This window comes from Scyliorhinus canicula, chromosome 10, assembly GCF_902713615.1.
Source record: "Scyliorhinus canicula chromosome 10, sScyCan1.1, whole genome shotgun sequence".
NCBI lineage: Eukaryota > Metazoa > Chordata > Chondrichthyes > Carcharhiniformes > Scyliorhinidae > Scyliorhinus > Scyliorhinus canicula.
The window spans coordinates 167,558,350-167,571,442 of NC_052155.1; the positions used below are offsets into that span (position 1 = coordinate 167,558,350).

At 46.3% G+C, this 13,093-nt stretch overlaps 1 protein-coding gene across 1 annotated transcript in view; it reads right to left on the reverse strand.

Annotated features, from left to right (window-relative positions):
- The window catches only part of dok6 (docking protein 6), a 388,575-nt gene that overhangs the window by 66,928 nt on the left and 308,554 nt on the right, over nt 1-13,093 (reverse strand). The window contains exon 5 of the mRNA XM_038810079.1: nt 10,118-10,307. Within this exon, the coding sequence (XP_038666007.1) occupies nt 10,118-10,307 (190 nt within the window). The remainder of the gene's footprint in view (nt 1-10,117; nt 10,308-13,093) is intronic.

Consider the following 13,093-nt stretch of genomic DNA (forward strand, 5'->3'; position numbering starts at 1 on the left):
ACCAGCCAAACTCATGCCAAATCTCCAAACCCTAGGACTTGGCTCCTCCCTCTGCAGCTGGATCCTCGACTTCCTGACCCATAGACCACAACCAATAAGAATAAACAACAACGCCTCCTTTATGATAGTCCTCAATACCTGAGCCCCGCAAGGCTGCATACGTAGCTCCCTACTATACTCCCTATACACACATGGTTATGTAACAAAATTTGGCACCAACTCCATCTACACATTTGCTGATGACACAACTGTAGTGGGTCAGATCTCAAACAACGATGAGTTAGAGTAAAAGAGGGCAATAGAGAACCTAGTGGCATGGTGCAATGACAACAATGTCTCCCTCAATGTCAGCAAAACAAGGAGCTGGTCATTGATTTCAGGAAACGAATAGTTGTACACATTACTGTCTGCATTAATGGTGCCGTGGTGGAGATGTTTGACAGCTTCAAATTCCTAGGTGCACACATCACCAACAATCTGTCCTGGTCCACCCATGTCAACGCTACGACCAAGAAAGCACAACAGTGCCTATACTTCCTCAGGGAACTAAGGAAATTCGGCATATCCATATTAACTCTGACCAATTTTAACAGATGCCCCATTGAAAGCATCCTATCTGGCTGCATCGCAGCCTAGTTTGGCAACTGTTTGAAACTGCAGAGAGTCATTAACACAGCCCAGTCCATCACGCGAACCCGCCTCTCATCCATTGACTCTGTCTACACCTCCCGCTGCATTGTGAAAGTGGGCAGCATAATCAAAGACCCCTCCCACCGGGGTTATTCTCTCTTCCAACCTTTTCCATCAGGCAGAAGATACAAAGACTGAAAACATGCACTAACAGGTCCAAAAACAGCTTCTTCCCCGCTGTTACGAGACTCCTGAATGGCGCTCTAATGGAGTGAACTGATCTCTTCTCACATCTTCTCTACTGAGTAGTACTACACTCCATATGCTTCACCTGATGTCTATGTATTTACATTGTGTATTTGCTGTATGTCCTATGTTTTTCATGTATGGAATGATCTGCCTGGGCTGCCTCGGTACACGTGACAATAAATCTAAATCTAAATAGAAATCACAAAGTGACGCTGCAACAATTCACCAAGAATTCATCAACAGCACCTCCCAAACCCTCAATTCCTACTATCTAGAAGGACAAGAACATAACATAACATAAGAACATAAGAACTAGGAGCAGGAGTAGGCCATCTGGCCCCTCGAGCCTGCTCCACCATTCAATGAGATCATGGCTGATCTTTTGTGGACTCAGCTCCACTTTCCGGCCCGAACACCATAACCCTTAATCCCTTTATTCTTCAAGCGCAGCAGGTGCATGGAAACACCACCTTCCCAGTTGCACAACAACCCAACGAGGAAACAGATTGTTAACCCTTCTCGGTCCCCACCTTCCAACCAGCAGATAGTTGTGATTGGTAAGGATTTAGAATGGAAAACCATCAACTCTGCACCCATGGTTTCTTAAGACCTGCTCGCTGCAATCAGTGAATCGCAGAATATCATCCTTAGGGGCTGTTTAGCACAGGGCTAAATCGCTGGCTTTGAAAGCAGACCTAGGCAGGACAGCAGCACAGTTCGATTCCCGTACCAGCCTCCCCGAACAGGCGCCGAAATGTGGCGACTAGGGGCTTTCCACAGTAACTTCATTGAAGCCTACTTGTGACAATAAGTGATTTTCATTTCATTTTCATTTCATTTTGGGCAAAAATAGTTTATTTGCATCAATGTATGGGCCAATAATCCTCTGTCCCTTGGCTGGTCAAATAGAGATGTGGCTGCATGGGGGGGAAATTCAAAACAATTGTTCTATTTGACACTCTACAGCGCTCTCCTTAGAGGATGGCAGTGTAGAATGAAGGAAGGATTACCAGCACTCAATGCTTCCCACACAACTAAGATGATCCACCATCAACCTGTTGCACATTTACTTCTCAATCAGAATAATGGATAACTGGTGTGTCCAATTGTGCAACTCTGCCAGGTAAAGTGCCTCCTTTAATTTTCGTTCAATGCGGAGGTGACAAATCTCAGATGAGGTGGTGGCGATAGGAGGGAATACTACAATTCACTGTCCCTGTGTCCTTCCTGCCTGCGTTTGAAGTGTTCTTGTCAGGTAAGAACATGATTAGACAGACATGGGAACAATCTCTGCTTCTGTCCCTCCCTTCTGAATGAATATTTATACGAGCACCCTTGCATTTTAACTTCACAAATGAAACACATAGCAGTGGGGGTGAATAGCTTACAGCTAACATTATATCCCATAGCAGGGCAGACATTCTAGGTGCTGCATACAACTGAAGCTCTTGCGACATTCATCTCTACTAAAGGCAGCAAAACATAAATGATTGGAAATCAAAAGGGAGCAAGATCATTAATGACATCAAAGTTTCACCTTTTGCCATTGCGCATGTGCTCCTTAAGCTAACAGCAGCTGATTGTACAACAAGGTGGCACATAACTCAAGTGTATAATTCTGTTGCAGAGAAAGACTTCCTTGACAAAATGTAAATGCAAGTCGCATCTCCTCGGATATGCTCAGGTAACTGGTGTGAATTACATGATTTGCCTTGAGTGAGGGCATTTGGAGCAGAGATCGCCTCATAACGTTCTAGTTCGGTAAGGGCAAGAGTCGTTCACTGGGAAATGCCAGACCTGGCAGTTGGCTCTTAAATGAAGATTTAGAAGCTCTTCATTGCTTTGAGATGAAGGAACAAAAGAAACTGCAGTCCAAAAATGAAGTGCAAAATTAACCACAAAATGCAATAAAATTCAACGTAGCAGGACTCAGATGGGTCTGGCCTCTACCACTGGGGTGTAAATTTTCCTCTTGCCAGTAAAAGGCAGGCTTTCACTACTGAGGAGGGTAGCTTGAGTGGTGAAATTTCCCAACTCGCCAGACCAGCCCCATTGTGCCCCATTAGACACAATTTTCACTCTGAGGAGGGTGGGAGCACGATAGAGTTGGGTCTGTCGACCCCAAAAGCAGACTCTAATTATCCACCCCCCGAGATTTGGCGGGGGCGGGAATTGCGCCGCGCCGGTCAGTGGGTCCCTCGCAGCGATTCTCCGGCCCGCGATGGGCCGAAGTCCCGCCGCTGACAGGCCTCTCCCGCCAGCGAGGTTTAGACCACCTCTGATTCCGGCGGGATTGGTGGCGCGGGCGAGCTCTGGGGTCCTGGGGGCGGGGGGGGCACGGGGCGATCTGACCCCGGGGGGTGCCCACATGGTGGCCTGGCCCGCGATCGGGACCCACCGATCGGCGGGCGGGCCTGTGCCGTGGGGGCACTCTTTTTCTTCTGCCCCGCCATGGCCTTCACCATGGCGGGGGCGGAAGAGACCCCCTCCCCTGCGCATGCGCTGGTATGACGTCAGCAGCCACTGACGCACCGGCGCATGCGCGAACTTCCGCCGGCCGGCGAAGGCCTTTCGGCCCCGGCTGGCGGGGCACCAAAGACTGTTCGCGTCGGCCGGCGGAGCGGCAACCACTCCGGCGCAGGCCTAGCCCCTCAATGTGAGGGCTTGGCCCCTAAAGATACGGAGAATTCCGCACCTTTGGGGAGGCCCGACGCCGGAGTGGTTGACGCCACTCCAATACGCTGGGACCCCCCGCCCCACCGGGTAGGGGAGAATCCCGGCCCAGGTGGCCATAGAGTTGGTTAGAATTCCCACCTCAGTTCCCTGAAACTTTGTCCCAGTTTTAGAAGCTGTTGGATAATGGGTTTTTTTCCACCCTACACTGGATGGCCTGTGGGTTAAGCAATCCAGCAGAGGGTTTTAAAAAAAACTCTCATTGACAGCTAAAGCTGTTTTTTAATCATATTTAAAGAGGGGGGGGGGGGTTTAAAAAAACTTCAGATCATGACACTCGAACAGACCTTATGCACTCCTCCGTAACATTTAAGCCTACTCCTTCAATTCGCAACTCCGAAACTGAAAGTTTGGGCTCGACTTGTACAAATTTCAAATGATCCTGCTGTGTTCGGGTTTCCCACCTTTGCACATCATGCCCTTTCCCTTCATCCTGCTGGCAAAAGTTGGATCTGTTGGAAATGGGATTGGGAATTTCCACATCCAGATCCCACCTGATTTTTTTAATGCTTGTTATCTTCTTGAGACCATGAAAATGCAGTCCTACATGTAAAAAGTCAGCATGAAAATAAAAATAAAAGAAACCCACGACACAATCATAGAATAACCACAGTGCAGAAGGAGGCCATTCGGCCTATCAAGTCTGTCCCTCCAAAAGAGCACTCTACCTAAGCCCACTCCCCCGCCTTATCCTTGTAACCCCACTGAACCTTTGGACACTAAGGGGTAACTTAGCATGGCCAATCCACCTAACCTGCACATCTTTGGACTATGGGAGTAAACTGGAGCACCCGAAGGATACGTATGCACGGGGAGAACGTGCAAACTCCGTACAGAGAGAGTCACCCAAGGTCAGAATTGAACTTAATCCTGCCTCCCTTTCTCACACAAGGGCCAGGAGAAATTTGGCGAAACAGCAAAACGTCGATGGGAATGGAAAATCCCGGCCAAAGAAACCTTCTTCCAATTAATAGGATAAAGAACTCTAGTTAATGTTATTTTTAATCCTTTGTTCATGGGATTGAAAATACAAATTTGCTAATCTCTCTACTTATGAGGCAGAGCTTTAAGAAGATACTCAATACAGCTCCAAATTTAAGCTTCTTTTGCTTCCTCTTTAGAAACAAAGGCCCATTTTTGCACTTAGCTTTCACTGAATTAATTCTATTTGTGGATTATTTATCTGCATGAACCTAAAACTGCCACAAATCTAAAATGTTGATAAGCATAGATGCTAGCCGATTCCAGCAATATAGAGAAAGAAACTTGATTTCAATTTGGACATTTATATCGATTCAATGTGTCTGCAGGAAGAGTCAAAATTAAAATAGGATTAAGCTTCAGACAAATCAAACATTAACTGAACTCCTCTGCATGCTGATTATTTCCAATGGGTTATGGGGAAGGTAGGGCTGTGTGGAATAAATGTTAACATACATCTTATGCTTATTTATGAACTCCTGTTTTACATCATAGTGTTAATACTCGAACCTGCTGATTAATCGCTTGTTAAATGATGTTCACGTCTGGTGTCCTCACTAAATGCATTAGGGATGTTTTATGCTTACTTAAGTCATTATATAAATTTTTCATTTGCAAAATTGACAATGTGTATGTTTAATGGAGCCGTTTTTTAAAAGGCAAAGAAATGTGTCAGAGCCCAGTTTATTCTTTTTAATGCAGTTTCATTCCCAATGAATTACTTTCCATTTTATTTTATTGTTTGGGCCAAAGCTTTGAGAGAGGTTTGACCTGTGGCTGACATGCTGAAAGCAGTCATCAAACATTCGTTATTACCTAATGGATCAGATTACTGTAATTGTGTGCTCCAATGTTGTCCGCAGTGATACTGCGCAATTGTCTATTTCCACTTCAATTTCATGACAACAGTTTTAATATTTAAACTCTTGGTAGGAGTTCAATTCTGGCGAGGATTATCCCAATTGTCCACTAATAATAATCTTTATTATTGTCACAAGTAGTCTGACATTAACACTGCAATGAAGTTCCTGTGAAACGGAGCCTGTTTAGGTACACTGAGGGAGAATTCAGAATGTCCAATTCACCTAATAAGCACGTCTTTCGGGAGCACTTGTGGGAGGAAACCGCAGCACTCGGAGGAAACCCACGCAGACTCGGGGAGAACGTGCAGACTCCGCACAGAGTGTGACCCAAGCCGGGAATCAAACCTGAGACCCTGGCACTGTGAAGCAACAGTGCCAACCACTGTGTCACCCATAACGGAAGCCCAAATGATGTGAGGGGTTTTGGACCCCGTATCTAAGGAAGGATGTGCTAGACTTGAAAGGGGCCACAGGAAGTTCACAAGAATGATCCCTGGAATGAAGAGCTTGCAATATGAGGCGTGGTTGAGGACTCTGGGTTTGTACTCGTTGGAGGTTAAGAGGATGAGGGGGAATTTATTGAAACTTACAGGATTCTAAGAGGCCTGGAGAGAGTGGAAGTGGAGAGGATGTTTCCAATAGTAGGAAAAACTAGAACCCGAGGGTACTGCCTCAGATGAAAGGGACAATCCTTTAAAACTGAGATGAGGAGGAATTTCTTCAGTCAGAGGATGGTGAATCTGTTGAACCCTTTGCCAAAGCAGGCTGTGGAGGCCAAATCACTGAGTCTCTTTAAGACAGCGATAGATATGTTATTGATTAATAAGTGGATCAGGGGTTATGGGGAGAAGGCAGGAGAATGGGGATGAGAAACATATCAGCCATGATTGAATGGCGGAGCAGACTCTTATGGTCTTAAAGTAAATGCTGATCAGGTTGTATTCTGAAGGTTTTCGTGGCTCTTCCAAAATTACAGCAGATAACCAGGAGAATCTCGGTGAACCTCCGCCTCCACAGTTGTACATGAAAGCATTTTTCATTTGCTCTCCATTAATGGCACGCTTAACACTATGAATTTTAACTGAAGAAGCCACTGGAATTTCCTGGGGACTATAATTGGACCCAACATGCCCTTTGACTGCATATATTCACAACAGTTTCAGTTCCAAGAAAGGGGGGAATTCTCCCATCTGGGACTACAGCCCGTGGGAGGGCTGGGAACGTGCCCCGCTGTGGAAGCTGGCGTGAAACCACGCTTTATCTTTTGGCCCTGACCTCATTAATTATGCGACTGGGTATTTTGCGCCAAACTCCGTGACAGGACGGGCCTAATGGCGCATAGTCTGTCATCGTATCTGGGCGCCATATTGGAAAGGAACCAATATTACTGATCCACTATTTAAGAAAGAAGATGGACTTCCTGAGGAAGAAGATGGGCCTCCAGGAACACTCTGAGGCTGGAAGGTGGATCTCCTCGATGACACTGAATCTGGAAGATCCACCTAGAGGCAGGTGGCCTCCGGAGGCAGCCCCAGGCATTGTCCGAGTCCCGACTCCCGCAAGCCACTTTGTTCCAGACGTGTTCTGGATCAGTGTGTTTTCCCGCTGGCATGACTGAGAATCGGGAGTGGTTGGACATTCCAGCCAGGTCTACATCTGTATCTCATTAGTGGGATGCAACTCAATTCACTCCGGCTTTCAACGGGCTTCCCGGTATGCTTTGGCAGTGCACCAGCAGGGGAGAACATGGAAAATTCATGTCAGCGTAAAACAGATTTTTGCACTCCTGTCAAATCCCCTGCGCTCCCCCCCCCCCCTCCCCCAATTGAACCTGCCAGTAGGGCCAGGGGAGAATTCCACTCAAAATCTTCCGAAAATTTCAACCTGTATTATAACTGCCAAACTGCTATGTTAAAATAAAACTCTGGCATACCCAAAAAGAAATAAAAAGCAGTGGCCGTGATTGCCCCCTCCCGCCAGCCCCGTTTTCAGCCCGGCGCTACCCCGCCGGCAACAGGATCCTCCATTACGGCAGCCGTCCAATGGTGTTTTCCGTTGTGTCCATCCCACGCCGTCGGGAAGCACGCGGGCGTGGGTGCACTGCCAGCGAAGCGTAGGATCCCGCTGGCGAAGAATCCTGCAGAGCATATTTTCACCTTGATCAAACAGTGGGGGCCTCACGGTAGCATGATGGTTAGCATCAATGCTTCACAGCTCCAGGGTCCCAGGTTCGATTCCCGGCTGGGTCACTGTCTGTGTGGAGTCTGCATGTCCTCCCCGTGTGTGCGTGGGTTTCCTCCGGGTGCTCCGGTTTCCTCCCACAGTCCAAAGATGTGCGGGTTAGGTGGATTGGCCATGCTAAATTGCCCGTAGTGTAAGGTTAATGTGGGATTGTTGGGTTACGGGTATACGGGTTACGTGGGTTTAAGTAGGGTGATCATTGCTCGGCACAACATTGAGGGCCGAAGGGCCTGTTCTGTGCTGTACTGTTCTAGTGACAATCTGGTGGAACTGATCACCTGCCCATGATAGATCCCACTCGGTATTTATATGAGGCCAATGCAATGATAGTTAAATGGGTTTCTTAACATCTATGCAGTGAAAAGTTATCCCAATATATTTGTCAATCATTGTTTCACCTCTTTTGCACATGTGCATTAAAGAATAACTTGGACATGCTGCAATAGGTAAAAACCAGGTGGAAAGGATGGCATGATGACACCTGCCCAATTGTCTGTCCATTAATTCAAACAAATAGAAATAGATAAATAGATGGTGGGCAGGACAATTGGGTCCCCCAGCCGCGTTTCTCGGTGGCACGCTATTCGCTGGTGGTGAGATTCTCTCCTCCCACCGCTTGTCACTGGGATTTCCCATTGAACATAAGAACAAGAAACAGGAGTAGGCCATCTGGCCCTTCGAGCCTGCTACATCATTCAATGAGATCATGGCTGATCTTTTGTGGATTCAGCTCCACTTTTCTGCCCGAATACCATAACTCTTTATTCCTTTATTCTTCAAAATCTATCTATCATTATCTTGAAAACATTTAAGGAAGGAGCCTCAACTTCTTCACTGGACAAGGAATTGCATAGATTCACAACCCTTTGGATGAAGAAGTTCCTCCTAAACTCAGTCCTAAATCTACTTTCCCCTTATTTTGAGACTATGGCCCCTAAATTCTGCTTTCACCTGCCAGTGGAAACAACCTGCCCGCATCTATCCTATCTATTCCCTTCATAATTTTATATGTTTCTATAAGATCCCCCCCCCGCATCCTTCCAAATTCCAACGAGTACAGTCCCAGTCTACTCAACCTATCCTCGTAATCCAACCCTCGCAACTCTGGGATTAACCTAGTGAATCTCCTCTACACACGCTCCAGCGCCAGTACGTCCTTTCTCAGGTAAGGAGACCAAAACCGAACACTATACTCTAGGTGTGGCCTCACTAACACCTTATACAGTTGCTGCACAACCACCCAAGTCTTAAACTCCATCCCTCTAGCAATGAAGGGCTAAACTCCATTCACCTTCTTAATCACCTGTTGCACCTGCAAACCAACTTTTTGCGACTCATGCACTCGGACACGCAGGTCCCTCTGCACAGCAGCATGTTTTAATATTTTATCACTTAAATAATAATCCCTTTTGCTGTTATTCCTACCAAAATGGATAACCTCACATTTGTCAACATTGTATTCCATCTGCCAGACCCGAGCCCATTCACTTAAACAATCTGGGGGGGTGGGACTTGTGAGCGGTGGTGCGCTGCCGATGGGACCAGAGAATCCCAAAGCTGGAAAATTCCAGCTGGTGACTCCGTTCCAAATGTGAGGCCCTCCATGTTTAATCTGTTTCAATACATTCCACCCAGGCAAATAATAAATGCCCAAACACGAAAGAGAACCATCTGTCCCGTTCATGTCTTTTAAACGTTGCCTATGCATGAGTTGTAGGCCAGCCGCAGGAGGCAGTTCACCCAGTGTACTGATATGAGTGCAGAGGCCTAATTTCAGGTGAGTCTTGGGGCTCCCATACTGCGTCAAAAATGGGCTATAGCCAGAATTCCAAAGTGAAGACTGAGAGACAATCACAGAGGATCGTCAAAGGCACCACGACTTGTTTGTTTGGGGGCCAAGCCAAGTGTCTTGGAGATTCTGTATTTTTTGATATTCACATAGGCTGTGAACCTAGCTGGCCTGTGAAGTGTGCTGTTGGACCTACACTTGGAACTGCACATTCATAGGGCCAATATTTTGAGTTTGCGCCAAAGGCATGCAGTTTATCTACTGACTGCCTGTTTATAATGGGCAGCAAAGCCTGCCGTCTACGTGGACTCAGAAATTCATTTAATTTCCTTTAAATTGTTGTCACACTAATATTATAACTATTGCTTCGCACAAATATAATAACATTTTCTCTTTTTATTCAAGCAGTCGACTTTGTCTTTGGGAAATTAGGGCAGAGAAATTACTGGGAATGGATCAATATGTGTCTTTGGTTGATTCATTCTAACCAGCAGGTTCTGGAGATGCCTTCAATTGGTTAGAAGATGATGATGATGATGATGCAGATTACAGCAATTTAAATCTAATGATTTTGTAATGTGATCATTAATTACGGCAACTGTAATGAGAAAAAGTTCAACAACATGCTTACCTGCCAGCTTCAAATGTGAACCAAGTTGAGTCCCTTCCATACCGTCTGAGGGAGCTGAGTGGCCACATAACAAGTTTCACTCTGGGGTTATGGATATCCCACAGATAAATGTTTTCATGTGTGATCTGCATGGTGCACTCTCCGTAAATGTCCAAGTTGGGTGTTGGCATGAGGTACACATTGAATCGCTCTGAAAACATACAGAAACAAAAAGACTTATATGGTCATTCACGCTATTTACATCACAGAAACAACATCTGGTCCAATTAGTCCATGTCTGTTTATGCTCCACATGCATCCTTCCACCCTTCTTCATCTCACTCTATTGCTATTAATTGCTCCTCCTTTCTCTCTTGCATTTATATTTTTCTAGTTTCTCCTCAAATATTTTTATGGTAGTCATCTCAACTGGTCCTTCTGATAATGGGTTTCCCATTTTCTGAATAAAGAGATTCTTGCTGAACTCTCCATTATATACGCAGCCCATTGTTCTGGTGTCATCTTCAAGTGGAAACATCGCCCCCACGTCAATCAAGCTGCTTCATATTCTTTAAGGCCACCTTCAGGACATTCCTCTGTGTTCTCAATGATGGAGATTAGACCCTAGCCTGTTCGATCTTTCCTTGTAGGTATGACATTTTAAGTTGTATGCTCATTGTAAGATCTTTGGGGAAAGACGAATGGCAAGTTTGACCTGGCTCACTGCAGATGATGTAAAAAGAGAAATCAGCATCTTTTCACCAGTGCAATGAACCTATTCCAATCAATAAGACTTATTTTCTGATACATTTAAGGACCACTTGTTAGGCCTGTTTTCCTAAATGCAGCCAATGCCAGGCAAACTAATTTTGCAGAAGGAATCCAAAGTGTTTCAGGCGTGGGGCCTAGAAACCTATACCAATATAGAAGGTAGTTCACCATAGCCACACACATCTTGCCATCCATGTTGGGGGTTTAGGTGCTTGCAATATGAGCATTGTGCCGTCCCATTTCTGGGTCATTGAATGCTAATTAACATCCCTATCGTAGCCTCAGGCAACTCGGAATCTTTTCTCAGCATTCAGGTTTCAATATCACAACAAAGGCTTTATGGAGATATGAAAGTAGGCACCAAGAGGGAAAGAACATGGGCGTGCTCCAGTGGACTCGAATTCGAATCCGCCGAAAGCTGCAATTAGCAGAGTGATTCTATGCGCTGAAGGACCTGCTATTCAACGGGACTTTGCTGCACTTAAGAGGCATTTGCTCGCGGATCAGAGTGCCATTTTAGAAGGCTGCCCCAATCTCCCCCCCTCCGCTGTTTTTGTGACACTGCCCCTTACTCCCCCCTTGGGGGGGGCGCATGGGAACTCCCCCCGCCCACATCCCCCCTTTATCTGGCAAGGCCCTCCCAGGTCCGATACCTGGCAGTGCCAGTCTGGCACCCGGGCACCTTGGTACTGCCAGCCTGGGTAGCATTCAGGGGCCAGGCTGGAAGGGCCAAGGTGTCCAGGTGCCAGGGGGAGTGCCAGAGTGCCACACTGCCTTGTCCTGGAGGTCTACAATGGTCTTGGAGACACCCCCAGGTACCCGAATTTGGGCTCGGGCGCGATTCACCCATTGTGCCCAGATTTGCGGCAGGCAGATGGAGTATAATATAGGAGAGTGTGAAATTATTCACTTTGGTTGTCAGATAGAAAAGCACAATATTTTTTAAAAGGCATGAAATGTGTATGTGTTGATGTTCAAGGAGACTTGGGTGTGCTTGCACAAGGAATGCAGAAGGTTGGCGTGCAGGTGCAGCAAGTCATTCGGGAGGCAAATTACATTTTGGCCTTTTTTTAAAAAGGGATTGGAGCATAAGAATAAATATGTCCTGTTATAATTGTACAGGGTTTTGGTGAGATCACATCTGGAATACTGGGCAAAGATTTGGTCTCTGCATTTAAGGAAGGATATACTCGCACAGGAGTTGGTACAGCAAAGGTTCACTAAATTGGACCCTGGGATGATGGGAATGTCCTGTATGAGAGACTCAGTAAATTGGGCTCATGTTCTCTGGAGTTTAGAAGGATGAAAGGCGGGCTCACTGAAACGTGCAAAATTCTGAAGGGGCTTGATAGGGTAGAGGCTGGAAAAGTGTTTTTGTTGGCTGAAGAGTCTATAATACAGGGGGACAGTCTCAGGGTAAGGGATTGGTCATCTAAGACTGAGCTAGGGAGAAATTACCTCACTCAAAGGGCTGTGAATCTTTAGAATGCTCTATCCCAGAGGATTGTAGAAGTCCCATCATTGGAAACCTTGAAGACTGAGATAGACAGATCATTGGTCTCCCAGGGAATTAAGCGATATGGGGAGCGGATAGAAAAATGGAGTTGAAGCCCAAGATGAGCCATGATCATCTTGAATGGTAGAGCAGGCATGGCTGGCCGTATGGTCTACTACTGTCTCTATTTCTTGTACGCTGGTGATTGAGAATGTCTTCCCACTCGTAAAAGGGTCAAGAACAAGAGGCCACAGATTTAAAGAAGCAAATGTGATGTGAGAATAAACTTCTTCACATAGCGAGTGGTTCGGGGCTGGAACACACTGCCTGGAAGTGTGGTGGAGGCAGGTTCAATTGAAACATTCAAGAGGGCATTGGATGATTACTTGAATATGAACAATATGCAGGGATACGGGGAAAAGGCAGGGGAATGGCACTAAGCCACGATGTTCGTTTGAAGAGCAGATGCAGGCATGGTGGCCTCGTTTTGCACCATGACAGTTCTGTTATTCTGTCATGCCACAGATTAGCTCTACAGCAGTCCTGGCCGGGACCTGCCCGGACTCTCTCTAAACTCCACTGAAGACCTCTCTGAGATCATCTTGTTGATAATACCCACTGACTGCTCCATCAAAGGTTTTCCCACTAAACCTCTGACCGCCTAACTTCACTTCTTCTCACAGGAACATATTCCCATCTTTCCAAAACTACCATTGCCCTACTCTTCGAAA